The 20,170-nt window shown below is 44.3% G+C and overlaps 1 protein-coding gene across 1 annotated transcript; it reads right to left on the bottom strand.

The window, feature by feature from the left end:
• Positions 1–333: 333 nt before the first annotated feature.
• cacnb3b (calcium channel, voltage-dependent, beta 3b) lies at positions 334–19,432 on the bottom strand. Its single transcript, XM_080468634.1, has 14 exons — positions 19,248–19,432; positions 9,967–10,086; positions 9,207–9,329; positions 8,708–8,829; positions 8,443–8,495; positions 8,176–8,195; positions 7,955–8,035; positions 4,887–4,945; positions 4,569–4,669; positions 4,259–4,410; positions 3,583–3,678; positions 3,320–3,490; positions 2,893–2,940; positions 334–2,804 (listed from the first exon to the last, which is right to left on the bottom strand). Exons 4-13 carry the CDS (start codon positions 8,740–8,742, stop codon positions 2,911–2,913), a joined length of 798 nt encoding a protein of 265 aa, XP_080324760.1. The 5' UTR covers positions 8,743–8,829; positions 9,207–9,329; positions 9,967–10,086; positions 19,248–19,432; the 3' UTR covers positions 334–2,804; positions 2,893–2,910.
• Positions 19,433–20,170: the final 738 nt, after the last annotated feature.

Below are 20,170 nucleotides of genomic sequence, written 5' to 3' on the forward strand. Positions count from 1 at the left end.
AATTTTTACCATTTGCTTGGTGGTTTTGCCGGATTGGAGCGTCTTGCAGGCCGGTTTTGGCCCACGAGCCTGGTGTACGCTATCATCAGCTGGGATCAGTCCCTGCAAACTTAAGTTGGATAAAATTGGTCAGAGAACAATGCATGCTCTCAATTAGAACATGGGTACTACTTAGAGAGTGAAGCTGAAGGAGACTCTAATGCCTTCATCTTTGTGTTGCATCCCACAGGATTGCACGGGTTGAAGGAGACAAGCTTCTTTTGCCCTCTGCTGGTTGCATCAGGAGTCACAGAGCAGAAAGGAGAAAAAAAACAAACAAAACCTACACAGAGAAACATTACATAAATGCATTTTATTCACCTCCTCCTTCACATGTGCTATTAACAAAAGATGCAGGCTGTGTACGTCTTCATCTGTTCGATATCACTGTTGACTTGTCAGAAAACCAGGAGCCGCGTCGACGTCGGCATCAGACAGCTTGTTCAGATCAGGAGGTGGGTACAGCATAACGTTTAGTGCACTTATTGCATTGAAAAGAACACATATAAATGATTGTAGTGCAATTAATACCCCGTCGTCGCTGAGGAGATACCGTGATAGTCTCGGCTAGTGTCTTGTCGATGCTAAACTTTGTATTGCATACAGAATTTAGGCAAGTGAAACGCAAGAACAAATGATAATCGTACAAAATTGTGCTTTGGACATCCAAAGAGTATCTCCGGCTCCTCAGAAAATTTGCGAAATAGGAGAAGTTGATCATTCTTGAGGGATTCGTCGAAATAATGCTCGGTGTGTTTAATCAAGCAGAGGTTATGTATCTCCAGCCTGGTCCTTCAGAAATGAACGTGGGTGTCGGTGGAAGCGATCTCCGTGGTGCTCCTAAATAAGCAGTGCATCATTCCGAGAAGAGAGGACGTCACGTATAAACACATGCTTTCTGAGGCGTCGAATATAGAAGAGTGTACTGTGATTATAACCTCTCTGCTTCCTGTCAGCGCTTGCTGTTTCTGTGCAATTAGATAGTAATAACAATAATATCTGCATCTGGAATATACAGTATTTACAGCGAAGCCTTGATAATTCATATGTAAATAGTTATGCAGGTCATGTTTCAGATTGACGGCTTGGGTGTGGACTGTCCTGGAAAGCCCTTCTGATGATACAGGATTACGATATGCCATGCACATACATCAGATTATTTACATGTGTGACACGTTGGCTGATTTCTGGAGTTTCACATGAGTCAAGCAGTCGAATGAATGTGTGGAATTCAGTGCATTCATTGTAGGAGTCAAGGTAAAAGTATAATAGAGTATGCAAACTCCTAGAAATGGTACATTTTCCTCATGTATGCGGGTGCGTTCATGTGGCAGTCTGAAACAAATATTGGAGTAACGATTAGATCATGTATATTATGGAAAAGAAACACACTATAAATCTAAAAACTATTTTCTTGTCTCCTTTTTTCTTTTGTTTGACTTTAACTTGGAGTTCCCTGCATGTGCTTTTAATGTTATTGAGTCTTCAGATATTTTCGACTGCATCAAAACTAACATGTTGAACTTCCTCATCGTATGACTTGGCAATGTTTGGTATTGGAGGCGGGCTTTTCTCTCTCACAGAACTGTTTGAAGTGGGATTTTCCTCCAAATGTCTGCAAACAAACCGCAGTTATTGTAAAATAATCCCCCTCCTGTGCTAATGGGGCCACATTCATACATTCACAGCTGTGACAAAGATGCATATAGACTGTCTGTGCTTGTTATACACGTGTTTTGCATCACTCTTGCATATGTTTATGCATTCTGAGAGCAGAATTAATGTAACGTCGAAAGAATTGCATTAAAAGGCTACTGGATGAACTGGAAGTGAGACGAAGGTGTGTGTGTGTGTGTGTGTGTGTGTGTTTTCCTTGGCTTTCCCACCACAGGTGACACATCGGTGACTCTGACAGGAGTAACTGTACCTTTGAGGAAACATTTGGTCAAACATTTGGAACGCCAGCTCACGGGAAGCTGCGGAGATGGAAGACATACTGAATTGATTTTCTGTCACGACGATTCAGCCGTACAACCCTGGGAAATGTGGGAAATGTGTTCAGGAAGGATGTAGAGACGACATCCTGATAGCTGTGCTACGGTCATGTTTACTGTGATCTGTCTGCAGCCAGAGCTGAAGCAGTGTGTGTGTGTGTGTGTAGACACCCGAGAGTGGCCCAAAAACACACACACACACACACACACACACACACACACACACACACACACACACACACACACACACACACACACACACACAGGCTGACTCAGCTCTGTGAGGATGCGAAAAGGCCCTCCGGTGGGGAAGCAAGAGGTGAGGACCACTTTTAAGGTCGCGATGGTAGGATGAGCGTGGGGGTGGGGGTGGGGGTGGGGGTAGGGGGTCTCGTGGTGGATAGTGACTGCACGGCTGCACTGGTTGTTTTGTCATCAGCAGCCGTGCAGCTGCAGAAAGCGGCCCTGAGTTGTAGGGTGACGTACGGTGGGAGCAGCGAGCTCTGGCCGAGGGGGCAGCAGTGAAGAGGAGGCTCCTCGGTCCGGTGCAGCCAGCTCTGGTCAAACCTCCGTCCTCCTCCTGTCAATTCTCCTCCTGCAGCTCTCCAGCCTCCTGCTCCTTCTCTCTGACTGGACTCTCAAGTCCAGATGTGACCAGGGAAGGTGGTGCTGGCCTTGGAGAGATGAGGGCTGCTGCTGCCCCCTGGTGGCGCCCGGTCCCTGTGCTCCATGACCTCCTGCTCTGACCCCGGCCGACAGCACAGGCTGCTCCTGCAGGGCAGCGAGGAGCCGGTAAGGAGCAGCAAATTAAACTACTTTAGAACTGAATTGAGAAAGAAAGACAAGCGTTTCCTCTCACCTATATCCATGGTGGAGATCATTCTATAAGCTCTTGAGTCTCAGAAAACTAAAATGGACACAGTTAAGGGAGAAGATGTCAGTGAAAATACATTTTTAACTACAGATAATGTCATAGCATTGGATATTCTGAGTGTAATAAAGCTATCAATGCAATAAAATTGTAAAATTTGAGAAACTGTTGCATAGTCTTCGCTTTCAATAAATGAATATGACGACTATTATTAGATTTTGTAATGCAACTTCAATCATTCAATCATATTTATTTCATTATTGGCAAAAAGTCATCATGATAAAGGATGAATTATCTTATTACGCTATTGGCATTATATTACAATATAGGCTTTACTGAGAATGGCAACAATTATTACATTATTAGTAGTTACATGCATCCAAGGGTTAATAAATGATCAGTGTGTTTGTGGAACCTGTTGGCTGGAGTTGGCTGAAGGAGGGGTGATCACGCTTTGGTCCAGTAAAGGGTTAACCGGGGCAGAACAGGGCAGATGTGTCGCACGCCAGTAAATTTCCAGGTACTCGGCGAGATGGTCGCAGGCGTCTTCCAGCTGATTCTCATCCAGGATGACGTCAAACATCTCCTAACGTGCCACAACAGGGAACATTTACGTCAACAATGACCGACCGGACTTCACCTGCGTGAGTCATCGGATGGTTACGTAACGTGACGTACGGGTGGACACTGGGCGAGTTTGTCTCCTGCCATCATCTGGACGTTGAGATGTTTACTTTGTGATTTCCCTCGAGATTTGATGAGCCTCTGAAGGACCTGTGAGGTGAGCCAACGACAAAAAAAATGTCAAACAAATCAAACTCTACTCTCAATGTTCTTGCTTCTATGAAACCATAATGTTGTTACACACCACATGAAATCAGTTTTTGGGAAAATTTGAACAAATATAAACTTTATTTACCTTATATATAAGGTTTTTAGACTTGATGGATAATTTGGCCTGTTTTAAATTATGTTTACTTATATTTAGTCCTTGATTTTACAATGTAGTCTTAAGTCTTTTTTTTAAAAACAATCTTATTTCAAGATTTCATATCAAATAAAATGTACTTACTGCATGGACTGCTTGGATAATTTGACTAGTTTTAAATAATTATTTTTGACAAATGATTATTACACCCATATATCTACTAAGTATAAGTTATACGAGTAAACATTACAGAGGTTTGGCCTGACGCACGCACACGAGCACACGAGCACACAAGCACACAAGCACACAAGCACACAAGCACACAAGCACACAAGCACACAAGCACACAAGCACACAAGCACACAAGCACACGGGATTTGGGACGTTTGGATGTATTTCTTTGTGGACATGCGGGCTGCACTCTACTTTAGGCGATGACACTTTGACGTAGACGACGATGGGAGCCAGCGAGGTCTTGAGGAGCTGAGCGGGGTGGTTGATGGTGTCTGCGTCCAGGATGACCAGCTGAAGAGATTTGGCCAGCTCGAAGATCCTCTCGATCTCACTCTGAACCTCAGCTGGAAAACCAACCATACAAACACAGAGATGAGCGGCGACGCTCGATCACGTTCACATTCAAAGACAGAAGAGGCATCTATTCTTAGCAGGCAATAATCCCTATTTAGCCAGAGAGAGAGAGAGAGAGACATCAAATGAAAACTTTTTCCCGGCTCACCCAGACTGGAGCGAGTGTTGGATCTCTCCATTATGGCCTTCTTGTTCAGCACGGAGCGCTTCGCCAGTGACAGATCAGCAGTCACCCGTGTAATAGAGATCCTACGGAAGAGGCGTCTTATCACATCACGTCCACAACTGTTCCGTTTCAAAGGAGGAGATGAACTCGTACTCGCTCACAGCTAAAAATAAATCATCACCGCCATGTGTCCTATCGACCACGAAACGTGAGAGGCAGAGTCCCATGAACGGCTCTGCGCTTCACACACACACACACATACACACACAGACACACTGAAACACACACACACATACCCACCTGCCATCAAACCTGTGCTTCAGGAAGTCAAACAAGGCTTTCTGCATCATGTCTGTTACCTAGGCGACAGATATGAGGAAGAAAAATTAGGTTAAAGTGCACACACAGCACCTTGATGCACAAGTTTTACTCTTAGTCTCTGTGATGCATTCAGTGCCATATCATAAGTATATATTCAAAATGAATAATAAAATTCAACGCAGCTGTAAACAGTTAGCTGTTCTGTTTCAACTTGCATGTACAGAATCATAAAATTCTCTTCTTCATCTTTCCAATGTTCAGTTTCTAATCAACCTCCATAAAGGGATCATTACCTGAGGAATACCGACGACAAATCAAAGTCTGTTCTGTCTAATCATGAGCACTATGTTCCAGTAAAATGAGTTAAAAAAAAAAAGAGACATCAACCCACTTGAATGATGCAGGATAATTTTTTGAATAATCTCCTTTTGCACAATAAAACTGGACTGAGAAGAGATTAAAGTAACCGTATCCTTTCATTTTTAAAACGGCTGCATTATTAATGTAAGTCAGCGCGGAGAGAGACGAGCACCTCTGACGCTCTAACTTATTAAACATTACTTCACTTGGATGTTGAGGCTGAGAAGTCTCTATAATCTCACACGCACAAACAAAAAAATCTCTTTCCATGATGTTCCATGTGTTAAATCATGTTAGCATTTTCTTAATAATAAAAAATAAATAAAAGGAGTGGGGGAGTAATGTAATTTTTCTATCCAGAAATGATTCCTACAGGCGGTTTGTTGATGCAGACGTGTGGATGAGATCTTAAAGAAAGATGCAGGCAGATAAATAAACATGGCGAGCGCGAGCTCGCTTGCCAGCCTCTGCGTGCGCACACTGCACCGCTGGAGACGAGGCGAGGCCAGCTATTTTCAAACAGTCGTGAAAAATGAATGGCCTTTTGGAATAAAGGATGAGGCACGCACTGGTGCTGCTCTTTCACAGAGGACCGGAGAGACGAGGGGGGACCAGAGAGAGGGTATGGGAGTGCAAAGGGGGGAGGGAGGGAGGGAGGCAGGGAGGGAGGGAGGATGGAGGGGGAGTAAGCTCTGGTGAAGAACACTGAAGAAAGCTGATGAGCGTCTGAAAATGACATGAACGAGGAAGACAAAGGGGGGGGGGGGGGGAGCTGGCGTTCACCACTGGAGCATCCCCGAAGCACAGCAGCAGAGCAGTGCATGAATATTTCACTTGCGCGCACACACACACACACACACACACACACACACACACACACACACACACACACACACACACACACACACACACACACACACACACACACACACACACATTGAAAAACCGCCTCGGCACACAACCTGCACAGCCACAGTGGAAAGAATAAAAATCTAAAGGATAGAGACTTTTACAATAGCATGTTAGAATATATTCAAGCATCTGTTAGTGTGTTTTTCTGTATCAGTGTGTGGGTGAGTGTGTGTGTGTGTGTGTGTGTGTGTGTGTGTGTGTGTGTGTGTGTGTGTGTGTGTCTGTGTGTGTGTGTGTGTGCAGAGCTCTGAAATGGGTTGACACATGCAGCACCGTGTCACTCGGATGGATGCGAGGTGCCTGCTGTGTGTGTCTTCTGTACAATGTGTTCAGGATGTGAGGGCTGTGTGTTGGTGTTACTGGGACAAATCCATCAAAACCAAACTCGTCCTCCTGGATTAGAAAATACAATCCAGATTAAACTGGAGCAGATGTTGACAGTACACAGAGGGAAAAGCTCATATAAACACAGTTGCATGAGAGTACACTGATATCTAATAATACAGCACTCCGAGGCTGAAGCAGTTTAACACTGAGACTGAGATTTAGGTTGTACAGGTAATTTCTCATAAACCAGATTAGTGGACAAAGTCAGATTGTGACCCGATGAAGACACACGTATATATAAAAAAAAATAAATCTGAAAATCTCCCGAATAGATGTCCTCACATAGTAATTCATCTGAAACCTTTTGAGGTATTTCACTCACATTTATAAACGTAAAGCTTCAAGTAACTCAAGTTTGAAATGGCATCATAAAGGTCAGAATTATTCTGGAGTGTCTGATGAAAAGTTTACGGAGGCGTTTCAGGTTAGACGTGGTAGACCGATCGATACATCCGCACACCGTGTGAATAGATTTAAATAAAAACTGTTTCTAAAAAACTGATAAATACTGTTACAGTGAATTTACTTGAAAGAATGAAATTAAAGTGTTTCCAATTCACAAATTCAATTACATACATTAAAGCTTTTATTTACAGTGACCTCAAGAAGCCACAACGATAAAAAATGTAAAAATGGTTCAAATAACTTTTAACAACACCACTCAGCAGATTTATTTAGCAAAAAAAAAAACAGTTTTCATTGAGTCTGTTTTTATAATTGATGTTGATCGTTGTAAAGACCTGTTGTGTTGGATTAATGAGATTTTTCTTTTTTTCCCTCTGATTCTTCAAAAGAAAACTTAATAAAGAAAACTGAGAAAGCTGAAGACTACATCTGTTTTTGTTTTCTTAATTCATTATTCAAATCAGTGGCGTGTCAAGCATAGGGCCCATGGGCCAGAACCGGCCTGATACCGACCCCAGTCTGGTCCAGCAACATTGCAAGTGGTGGACAGATGATAAAAAGACGCATAACACAACAGCTACAGGAGACGTTTTCTGGACATTTAACAACATTTTGCACCAGAAGGTTCCATTAAAATTGGCTTCACGTTGAGACTCTAGTATTTTTGGAACTAAACACGGACCTTTTCAGAACTTAAACTCGACGTCACAACAAAGAAAAACTTAAAAGTTCAAATTTAGTCTGTGTGTGTGTGTGTGTGTGTGTGTGTGTGTGTGTGTGTGTGTGTGTGTCTTCTCAGGCTTCCTCCCAGAAACATGACGGGTGACTTGAACTTCTCTAGAAATGTGTGTCTCTCTGTGACGGACCAGTCGTTGTTTTTGAAATGAAATTCTGCTTTCGGGCCGTTATTCATCAACAGCGTTAAAAGATTTCAACGCAGGTTTATATTCTGTTAAGCGGGATGGCTCTGGAGTTGAACCCACCTCGTAGCCTTTCAGAGACGGTCCCACCAGAACCACCGGCCGCATCGAAGGAACCACATCGTACGGAGGGACATGTTCCGTCTGCACAGGCACAGACAGCGAGCAACGATCACGTTTTCAAAGAGGTTAAAGTTAACACAGAGAAAAGAATTGTGAACTAGCTGCTTGTGGTCTGTTGATTTTTTTTTTTTTTTAATGAAGTGCGGAAGATGCAAACATACCTGTTTCTGCTTCTGTTTGGCTTTCAGGATAAACAGAATGAACATTAAGACAAAGGGAAACTGACCCACTGGCACTTCAGGAGTGTTTATTCTCATAATGGTCTGGTAATTAAGGTGCTCTGATCTCAGTTCAGATCATAATCGAAACAAGATTTGATGCGAGGAGATAAGTAGGAATTATTATCAAACATGAAGGCGGCCTTCGTAATCCCATTAGTGTGAGACAACGTGAGCCGACAGCAGCGGGACGTCTTCAGTCTCACTCACCTGCAGATGGCGGCGTGGACCTCCAGCCTCCGGATGAAGCGTTCCCGCCTTTCCTGTGGAGCAACATAATGCAAAGCTTCACGATGCGTGAATTCCCTCAGGAGGCAATTTAGACAGAAGGACCTCCAAAACAAATACGGGAGGAAGAAAAAGTTGTCAAAGGCTGCACGCGAGAGAAGAAGAGTGAAATTAGGTCGATTGGAGTGAAGAGAGGCACAGAAATACAGGAAGTAACTAGTCTCTGGTATGCGGGATGACCTCTGACCTCGCTGCTGCTTTCTGCTCTTGTTTTATCCTCATGGCCTCAAGTTTTACTGGGCTGGGGATGAATGTGATATCCGCCCCTTCCTTCACCAGCCGACCAATCCACCAGTCATTGTTGTATTTCTGAGGAAGAAAGAAAGAGAGAGAGAGAGAAAGGCGCACTTTATAGCTGAGAGCAGCACTTCTACCACCGGGATATATCACAATAAAGGCTTCATATTACTTTTAATCGAACTTGTAATTTAATGAGGTAATTGCAGGAGACGGGGGGTATTGGAGGTAAAAGATCCACTGTGGCAAATCTAACAGGCAAATACTTAAAGAACAAGAGAAAAGATAATTAAATTTAAAATCAGGTCACCTGTGAAGCTAATAACATAGACAGTACATTTAAAAATAAAAAAAGGGCAAATAGTCTGCAAACTATGTGTATGCATAAAGCCTAAAGTCAGTGATTAACCTTTATTGCCAACTAATGTGGAACTGTAAATGGACGTCACCTCTTTTATGTGCAGAAAGTCTTTGGTTTCGAAGTTAATCGCGGCGCCTTGGACTGGACAATCTTCATCAAGGGCGCCGCAGTAACTCACATTGGTTTTCACAGCAAATGCTACTGGTTTCGACTGCGAGAAACAGAAAAGACGGGAAGAAATATTATATTAGTCGTGACATAATCGGACGGCTCTTCAGATGTACGGTTCATAGAATCAAACCTTCACCAGTCTTGAGGGTAGCCGCTACGGAAGTGGATGGAGGCCAACATTTCGAGTGAATACACAACGTTTTTCACGTTTTTCACGTTTTTAAGATGTTACAGGGAAACGGCAGAAACACTGAAAACAATGTAGTTTTCATGATGGGCCACTAGTGGGTGCTGCTGTTTGTTTTCATGCAGCAGAGACCAAAACGCTATAGGATTCGTCAGACGATGAAGGTGGATGGTTATCACGGTGACTCTCAGCTATAAAACCGCCAAGTCCCAGGAGAATATGGACTGGGAGCCATGACACTCTGGACGCAAACATTGTTGTTATTGTACGTCTACTGAGCATGTGCAGAACAACTATTCACGCAGCAGCTGCGTTTCTGACGTCTACGCGGAGACGGCGCGTGTCTTCCTCCGTTTACATGCCGACGGAGTTTTCAAAAAGTTGCATTTTCAGTAACTCCGAACACGGAAACCACAAATGAAAGTTTTGTGTTTTCACGTGCACGCGGGTCCCTAAAGACGAGCATGACCTTTGACCTTTGGTCTCCCACCTTGGCTCTCTCCAGCTGCAGCTGAGCCTGGCGCTCGGCTTCACGCCGAGACGCCTCCTGGTCCTCCTCCAGGGACAGGTCGGAATCAGAGGGTCGACTAGTGTAGGAATCGGCTGAACCCTGGGGACAGGGAGAAGACAGTTCAGGACGGAGGCTCTTCACGGCTCTTCAGTCCCACTGAAGACAACGTCAGCACTGTCAGCACGTTGAATATTCGTGTCCCCCATGTCTTCCTCCTCGTCCGCCTGCCTCCGCGCCTGCATGTCCTTTCCTGCAGCTTTCCATAGCAGCGTCCTCAGGGGAGCGAGTGCGTGAGAACTGCAACACTAACAACCTTGTTGTCTATTTATCCGCTCACCAGATGTTGGCAGGAGTCCAGCTTTTCAGCCGAGCACGCTGACGTGAGCCACAGTATCCCTTCTATTTTCTGAACTTGAGAGTTTGAAGCCAGAGGGCTGTTTACGTTTGTCTGGTGTTTTTCTTTTTTCTTCTTTCCCCACGACTGACAATGCAAAGTTAATGACACAGTTAAAAGTCACTGAAGCGAACGCCTCACCTATATGTAAATAAACCCGACGAAGCTCACGTCATGGACTTTAAACTCCGTCAGCCGCCTGCTCTTCCCCCGGTGGCTGCAGTCCCAGCCGAGTGTGGGGCTGGAAGACTCCTCACATACCAGACAGGAGCACCCACATAAAGCAGCCAAATATAGCTCCATGCAAACGTCATCACTCCTTTACCTCTTTTCTTCCACCTGTCTCCTCCTCCCTTTTGCTCCCTCTCCTCCCAACCTGCTCCATTTTGCCTTTTCCTTCCCTCTTCCCTCCCTCCCTCCAAAAAAACCAAAAAGAAAAAACCTGACAGTGATTTAGCTGCATCCAGCACAGTCTGTGGATATCATTTGAATATCAAAGCCTGCCAGAGCCTGAAGAGTCAACGAGGAGAAGAAACAAAACCTAATTAAAGCACATGAAGTTGTTCAGACGGTTGAAGAGGATCGACACTCTGAAGCACAGACTGAGCCTCATTAGGACGCAGCGTGCATACATTATCTTCACCTACACTGACGACTCTATTACTGAAACTGTTTCTGAGTTTCCACCGGATGAAGAAGGAAGATATGGCAGTCGTTTACTGTACGTGGGATCTTATCGACTGCTGGAGCTCCCCACAGCTCTGTGTAAAACCACCCAGACTAAATATCCTGGAAAAACTATATAATTCCTGCATCTACGGAATGAAGCAAAAACTAACTGGCCTTTTTGAAAACACCTTTCAGACAAAAGTATTGCAATGATGCTTCAGATACTTCAGTAAGGTTTTGGTAAATGATGTATATTTCCTCATCGGGAGCAGTGAAGTATGTCACAGTGTCACAACATTACTGTCAACATATTTCTAATCTTAATCTGGGGGCAGGTGTTGATTGCAGACTGATTTCCATTTCCTTGTTCACGTGTCAAAGTGTCCTTGAGCAAGACTCACAACCTCAAAATGAGCAAGACCTTTGCCCCCATCGGCTCCCTGCAGTGTCGTCGTGTGGCCGTCCTAGAAATAGGTTGAGTAAATGTGAAATAAAAAGAAGGAATTTCTCAATAATAAAGTATCATTAGTTTAGTTTAGCTTAAAGCCAAACAAGATTATTCTGCATGCAGTATAAACAGTGTTAGGATCACCTTAATGTATACTGAATACTGTAAATATTATAGATATTACTACTGCTGCTATTAAGGGTATTTTTTCCCCCATCTTGATTGCTTATATTTCTATGTGTACACATATATATATGTATATATTGATCTAATTTTCTATTTAGATATACATAGTCTGTGTGGAACTGAATTGTCTTTAACTATTCTGTGCAAAATGTGAAACGGCTGCTGTGATGAACGAATGTCGCCATCTGGGGTTAATAAAGTTTGATGTAATCTGATCTGCAGCAGCTCTGCTTCTGGAACTAACTCGTTGGTAATTTATTATGAATATGAAAGTGTGTTGCTGTTAAAATGACCGGTTTCATTCCCTTCGTTGTATGAGAAAACAGCTGCAGAGCTGCTGTCTCTCACTGGCCTGCTCTTCTAAAGGGCTGACAGACACACAAAATAATACACACTATCCATGAATAAGGAATATCAGGCTCGTCTCGCTGATTGTGCAAAATACTTCGAGTACAACGCACAAAACTATTTACTACCTCCAGAAACATTCGTTGATGATTACGTCTGTTTTCAACGCGTTTGAAAGCATCTCAGCCTTCAGCAGGGGAGCTGCTTTTATTGTGACAAGAAGCTTTTCCTCACCTCATACTTTTATTCACAGACTTTATGATAGTTTCTAAATTAATCCTTGATTTGACTTTGTGACACGTCATCTCCTGATAATGTGTTTTAATATCTTCCTCCAGAAACACTAGTTTCTTAGCTCAGAGCTCCATGCAAGTAAACACAGAAGCGATTTGTGTCTAAAAGTCATTTGAATACTCTTGTCAGTGCCTGATGTCAATCACAGTGTTACTGTTAATAGAGCGCAAATTAAAAGAGTCTACATGGGTGCGCAGTTTACCTGCTTTATGCAAGATTCTTTATGAGTCAGAGCCTTAGTATCAGCCAATTGATGTAGTGGAAATGGTTGGAAAACTGCTATATGACTGATAAATGCATGATTATTAAACTAAAATTGAGCTTTGTGCATGCTCGGCTCGTTTATTGTGTTTTCTCACTTCATTGAACAATTTTATTTAAAAAAGTAAAAAATTAAAAAAAATAAACTTGCAAACATCCACATTATAGAGTATCTTCTTCTAACTAACATCAACAATATTTTAACTCGGAATCATAATCAAACACCAACTTTCAATAATCTGGAGAGGCACAGATTCAGATTCACAGATTTGTGTGGGAAGGTTTTGTAAACTTCTTGTGAGTTAGTCAGTCTTTCCTCCTCAATACGTTTAATCAGCAGAAATGATTAAAGCTTCACCTCCACGGCAACTTCAAATGGTATGTTGTAAACGAGAGGAAAATACAACTGTTTATTTCTTTGCTTCTTCGTTTGTACAAAATCGAATAAAGGCAGTTGATAAGAAGTCTGGATGTTATAAAATAAGCTGAACATGTGTTAATATGTGATCACAACAGATCAGCTGCATTATAAGCAGCAGGCTTAACTCAATCAGTTTTAACTGTGCCATTCATCCATCGATTACCCAGATGAGCTGGAAATGCACCTAATCCAGCAGGAAACCACCCGAAATGTTTGGAAGTTCATCACACAACTAACACACACACATATAAGAAGATATAGCCTCTCACACACTCATTAATGTAGAATCACCAACTTCAGTTAACAACAACTAAAATAAATTTACCCAGCTTTGGAGGAAAGTAGAGTACCTCCAAAGTCTCTATTTACAATCACTTCAAATCACTGTAACATGACAAAAACACAACATAAACATATTAAGACAAAATAAAGTCTTTCTTTCTTCACAACAGAAAGCAACAGTGGAATATGATCGAATCTCACACCAGCTTCAGTTCTGAAAGCAGCATGAATGTGTCTGGAAGACTCAGAAGTCTGTGTTTTCTGAATGTCTGGACTTTATTAACACAACAGAGACACAACAGGGACACAACAGGGACACAACAGAGACACAACAGAGACACAACAGAGACACAACAGGGACACAACAGAGACACAACAGGGACACAACAGGGACGGCTCACAATGCAGATGTCTTTAGTTAAAAAAAAAAAGTGAGTTGATGGAGAAATCCCTCACACCCCGGTGGTCCTGACAGATGGACGTTGCAGCAGCCGTAGGTTCTCACCAGCAGAGGGAAGTGTGCACGTTCTAAACAACCTTTTACCAAAAGAACCAGCTGTGAGCGACACTTTCACTGCTCCAATTTGGCCATTTCCCAACTCTCAGAGTGCGACTGGTCCACACTTCACAGGGAGCGTGCATTTGTTTTTACTGCATGTGTAAATTCTAAACTGCTGCACAACCAAAGTACCATCATGAAAAAAGAAAGAAAAAGGAAGCAGGGTGATTTTAATTCTCTCAGCTATGGTTCAATTCAATAATGAATGACTTCAAAAAGACTCAAACTAAAGTCACTGACTGATTCAACTCAACAGATGAGCCATCAGCTAAGCTTCAGAGTTGAGACGAAAAGACGAGCCACAGGACAAGATGTCCAGAGAAGACAAGAAAAAGTGATGGAAGAGATTATGAGTGGATGGAGTGAGACAAGCAGAATATGTTGAGATGAGAGTGAGAGGGAGGGAGAGGAAGGGAAACAGAGGGGAGATGTCTCTGAGAGAGCAGATGGGGGACTCGGGGATGGAGGCTGAGTTTGCATGCAGGATGATTTAAAAAAAAAAAAAAAAAGAGGGGGAGAGCGTTGACGGCGTACCTTGTTACAGATGAGTCCTGTGGCGCTCGAGTCGGAGGCAGACATGATTCTGCTGCCAGCGCTCCTGGACCCCCATTGCACACAAGAAGCCGAACCCTCCTCCCTCCTCAGCCCCGTGGTTGAAGGAGGAGAGCGAGGGAGGCGCTCAGCTAAGTGGTTCACCACCGATGCTGCGCTGCCTCAACAGTCGTTTCCTATACAAAATTGATGCTCCGACTGCAGCAGCGTTGTGCACACGCCCTCGTGCTGGTGGTGAACAGACGGTTTGTAGAGCTGGACCAGCCCTCATCTGAGAGGAGAAGATTATCTCTGATCATCTCTGATCATCTCCTCTCCTCTCCTCTCCTCTCCTCTCCTCTCCTCTCCTCTCCTCTCCTCTCCTCTCCTCTCCTCTCCTCTCCTCTCCTCTCTTTTCCTCTCCTCTCCTCTCCTCTCCTCTCCTTTCCTTTCCTTTCCTTTCCTTTCCTTTCCTTTCCTTTCCTTTCCTTTCCTTTCCTTTTCCTCTCCTCTCCTCTCCTCTCCTCTCCTCTCCTCTCCTCTCCTCTCCTCTCCTCTCCTCACCTCTCCCTCTCACCCATCAAAATCTTATCAAGTCAGTAAATACACTCTCCTCCTATCGGTTCCTGCCTGGAGAAATCCCTTTAAAATTACATCACATCAAGCAGACGGTCGTGATGTTTACTCAGTCTGCAGAATATTATTTTTCACTTGGCACAAACACAAGCTTCTATAAATAAGGCGGAACAAAGACTCAGCTTGTACGGCCACGTACAGTGAAGTGGAGAAGTTGCCATTTGTCGGCCAATAAGTACTCTACCGCAAAGTTATGGATGAAAGAGGGAGCGGACATGAATGAAAGGACAGAAACGAGGGGGAGAGGATGAGTGGAGGAGGGCAGGGCCTGCCTGCCTGCCTGCCTGCCTGCCCTGCACCATCCCCCTGACAGGAAGGTGATGCATCGGCCTACAGAACAGAAATGCAGCGGTGAGTCAGCAAGCAGCCATCCAGAGTCCATCACATGTCTTAATAAGCAGGCGGCGAGGCCTCGATTGTGGGAGACAGCCTGGTATTGTCCCCGACCCTCCAGGTCGCCCCGGGCACCCGGGACCATACTTTGGGTTCCATTAAACTGGCAGTATGCGCTCTCCATCACCCTCATTCAACTTTGGCTGCTTAAGAATTAAGTGCACTCCACCAAGGCTTTTACACAAAAAATGTCTCCGGGCGATATTTCAGTTTTAGAGGAGAGCAAGCAGCAACGCACACAAACACACAAACACACACACACACACACACACACACACACACACACACACACACACACACACACACACACACACACACACACACACACACACACACACACACACACACACACACACACACACACAGTTATTGTATCACAACAACTTCCAGATGCCTCTGGGATGAAGAAGATACTGTATCTTCATCATTAGTACATGAAACAGCCCTAAACCGAAGCAGAAGATGGAGGGAATAAAAATAGAGAACTAAAAAAATGAATAAAATATGGTAATTCAATTGACAAAGCAACAAAAAGAGAACTTATACAGAAGCGAATGTTTCATACAATTTTAATGTCTGCTTTCTTCTCTGTTTCCTCGAGCTCCTGATTTGCAATCGAAGTGAAAGCGACAGAGTGACTAAGATGAGAGGCAAACGGCGAGAGAGCGAGAAGAAAACAAGAAGATGAAAATGGGACGAGATGAGAGATGGGCGACACTGAAACAACCGTACCAGAGATTAACAATAATCTTTTTTTTTGTTATGTTGTTCTAAATATAGCTCTCTCCCGCTCTCTGTGTTTCTCTCTCTCCTCCTTCCTCTCCTCCTCCCAGCACAGACTGGGGTTTTTTAGCGGGGGAAAGAAAGAGGAGGACTGTCAAAGTTCACTGAGTTTCATGAATTCCCCCGAGAAAAGGCAAAGCAGATTTGAGACGGGCTCAGCTCCAGTGAGTGAAGCCAGAGAGCCCGTCTGAATGTGAACTAAGTGTGTACATGGAGAAAAAAGGACGGAGACTCCAGATCCAATCAGACAAACACAAAAGGTTCAGTCTGGTTTTTTTTAGATTTTCAGCTGTGCTTTTTTTTTTTTTTTTTTTTTGGTGCATGAAACTTCTCATAGAACTGTGGTTCACACTTGTGCTGACAATTTATTATTTTTTTTAAATACAGTTTTGGTGCAGTCAGCAACACTTTTTTTTTTTTTTTTTTGCTTTGTTTTCAAAAACTTCTCAAATAGTAAATGCTAACTGCGCAAATGCTGCACTTTACTTAAATGAAAGCACAACAGTCCAACAGACTTTGGTCCCGTTTACACGACAATATTTCACGTGACTAAACCGAATGTGTGTTTTTTCACTGCAGGGACACACTGACAACGATGTAGTTAGTATGCCGGGCCACGGGAGGGCGCTGTTGCTTGATTTTGTAATGAAACCACACAGATATGTGTGCAGAGAACAATGCGATATAAACGTGAAGAAGATGGAGAGAACCCGACCTTCATATGGACTGATGAGGAATTAGATGCTATCAGGGGTGAGTCTCAACTATTAAACTACTGATATGGACGATAAATTAGTAAGCGCAGTAAGAGCGCTCATAGCCTCCAGCAGCCTCTGCAGGAGGGAATCGCAACCGTGAAAGAATCTTTCCACCTTGGGAGCCGGGATGAAAACTTTGGATACAGTGGATCCACACACCGGTGTCGTGTAAACGGACCCTCCAAAAGTGATGAAAGTTTTGTGGACTTCGTTTTCGTTGCCGCGTAAACGGTAGAAACACTGAAACCGTATTGTTTCCTCCTCGGCAGCTGAGAAGCACAACAGAAAGAAAAGATGTTCCCAACAAAATGTGGAGATTCGGGCACCGAACCTTTGTTGACTTCCGCCTGTGAAGATGCGCCTCGCTAAACGTAGAGTCCGGAGCTGAGGCAGCATTACGGTGGATCATTCAGAGCCCAGAGAGAAGTGCAACCAGAGTAGGGCAGAGTGGATCAATACCAGAGCCACACAGATTGATACTCCATACTGTCCTCTGCGGCTCCACCCTCCTCCTCCTCCTCTAATGTTACCTCAGGATGCTTTCCCCTTGTCTGTAATGAGCCCTGGCAGACCCCCGCGGCCTATAAATAAGCCCTTCCAGGTCACTTCAACGCACGCTAGAACCGCTGCTTCTCTGCAGCGCAGCGAGTCCCCGCAGTAACTCCAGGGTTCATGGGGGGGGGAAACAAAACATCTTTAAGTGCAGAATGCATCTGGTGTCTGCATGGAGGAAACGCAACCGAACGCAACAGTGGCAAAGTAAAGATGTGAATTATCACGGGTGAGTTGGCAGCGGAGCTCGCGCAGAACGGAGGAAGAGGGAAGAGGGATGCTGCGGGCCTGGCACCGGCATCGCTGTCTTTCATCCACGGCCTCGTCGGGTACGTCGTACATACTGAGGCTTTTCCCCCCTCAGGGATCCCTCAACCTGACTTCACCAAACTGCTTCAAAGTGCGGGCAGGCTCCGGATAACCCACATAGAGCCCTGCGCAGCACCACGGAGCGCTGCATCCTTCATTAAATCTGATGTGTTTGTCGACTGGAGATGACCTGATTCTGGCTGGAGGTTTGAGTTAAGGCCTAATTGGTGCTTCTTGACGAGTGGGCTGAGCTTACCGAGAGAAAGTCAGACTTATCAATATGTAATGGTGTCCTACATACTCACATATTCCGGCTTTCTTTTTTTTTTTCTTTTAAACTGCGCTTCCTCGCAGGTTCAAGTCAGGAACCGAGTTCAGTGAGAAGAACGCAGGTTTGGTCCTTTGCGAGTAAAGATTTCAGATCCAAGTTAACGGAACTTAAGTAAATGTATGGAAAAGGAGCGATTGTTCTGGATTGGATCAGCTTCCGACAGAAATAGGAGAGAACATATACTGGTATTCCAGTGTGCAGACTTTTTATTGTCTCCTCACGAGTGAACCACACACACACACACACACACACACACACACACACACACACACACACACACACACACACACACACACACAGAGTTTCTTAACAGGAACTAAAGGAAGCTGAAACTGGAATCTTTGACCCTCTCAACAGTGCTGGTTCATCAAATTTAATCAAGGCATTGCACACTGATGCACACACACACACACACACACACACACACACACACACACACACACACACACACACACACACACACACACACACACACACACACACACACACACTCACACACACACACACACACACACACACACACACACACACACACACACACACACACACAAAGCACTTTGCTCCTCATGGGACAGGCTTTTAGTGCTCTGTCTCATGCAGTATTTAATTGACCCCACACAGGAAGCCTAGCGGTCCCAAATGCACTCCTTCCCCCCATCGGCACAGAAAGCATGAATGCCTGTGAGTATGCCCACAGCTTCCCACCGCCGCGCCGCCGTCACACAACTGCACGAAATGCCATTTTCTCTGCTGTAACGTAACTCTGACTTTCCACAGAAATGTCAGCGCCGAGGCTGAGGACTTTGGTCATGCACCATTTTTTTTTTTTTTTTTTTTTTTTTAAAGCAAATATGACACTTATAACAACTCCATTTCACAAACTTTCAAACAAGAATTTTTTTTTTTTTTTTTAAGAGCCGAGCTTTAAAGATGCTGCTATTCCCTGGGAGTAAACCTACATCTTTTTTTTTTTTTTTTCAAACAAGCAAAAACAAGATGTAATCACAGAAAGCACATCCAGGTCTAATGTTGAGCTTCAGACCGAATTTCTTTGTAATTTCCACCAAAGAGATGCGATGGTGGAGGAGATAGCGGGGGTACTTACTCAGATGGAGGGAGGAGAGAACACTCCCCGATTCGCTTGCTTGCTCTCTCTGCTAGGCAGTCATGGTGCGCTCTCTCTCTGGGGTAACACTGAAGTGTACTGTGGCGTGCTTGTAAGCATTCTCTCTTTCTTTACACCCCCCCCCTCTCCCCCCATCCCCTCCCGTTCTCCACCACTCTCAGTACACAAGCCGCTGCTACGTCAGTGATGCTCCGCATCTCATCCTTCCCACCCTCTCTCCTCCTCTCATCCCATGCCTCGCCTATCCAATGGGACTCTGTGTTGCACACACATGCTAAGTTCATTCATGACCGTTCATTTTTACTCCATAATGTTAGAAGTCACTTCATGCATTTCCCTCCAGTGTAAGTCAGCATGCGGCCGCGGCAGCCTCCATGTTTCACTGGGAGATTTTTTTTCCCCTTTTATCTGCCCACAAGCTTCAAATTTCAAATATATTTCAGGCATTTTAGCTCCCAACACGTCAAGGGCTGAAAGTTAAAAAGAAAAAAGTGTGGCGATGGTGAGGGGGTGGACGTGTGGAGGCGTCCCCACTGTAGCCCTCTGGTTCACCGACTGTGTTCTGCACATGTCATGGCTGGCTGTGCTCTGACAGCCGCTCAGCTGCCGGGTGGAAACCGCACGGACGTTATGAGGCTCTGAAGGTGGACCTTTTCTTCCTTGTGTGTTACTATGTGCTGAGATGAAGAAACTTCCTCCAACCAACCAAACAACCTGAGAGGATGAAATCATGACGGTGGCTGATGTGAAAAAAAGCAAAACAACGACAACAAAAACTCCAGCAAGTCTGAGATTTATAATTCATAGGATAGGTTGCAGGAAACTGAGGCAGAAGAGAAAAAAAATATCTGATGAGAGAGAGAGAGGGAGAGGGAGAGGGAGAGGGAGAAGGAGAGGGAGAG

This window comes from Lipophrys pholis (assembly GCF_963383615.2).
Source record: "Lipophrys pholis genome assembly, chromosome: 8".
In the NCBI taxonomy this organism is placed as follows: Eukaryota; Metazoa; Chordata; class Actinopteri; order Blenniiformes; family Blenniidae; genus Lipophrys; species Lipophrys pholis.

What these genes read in the sequence shown, in the direction of transcription:
- cacnb3b (XM_080468634.1), bottom strand. Translation starts at nt 8,742, where the DNA reads ATGAGGATAAAACAAGAGCAGAAAGCAGCAGCGAG. An exon ending in CAACACTCGCTCCAGTCTGG is followed by an intron (nt 4,411 to 4,568) that starts GTGAGCCGGGAA and finishes TTGGTTTTCCAG; the next exon opens with CTGAGGTTCAGAGTGAGATC. An exon ending in CAGCCAACTCCAGCCAACAG is followed by an intron (nt 2,941 to 3,319) that starts GTTCCACAAACA and finishes TGTCCATTTTAG; the next exon opens with TTTTCTGAGACTCAAGAGCT.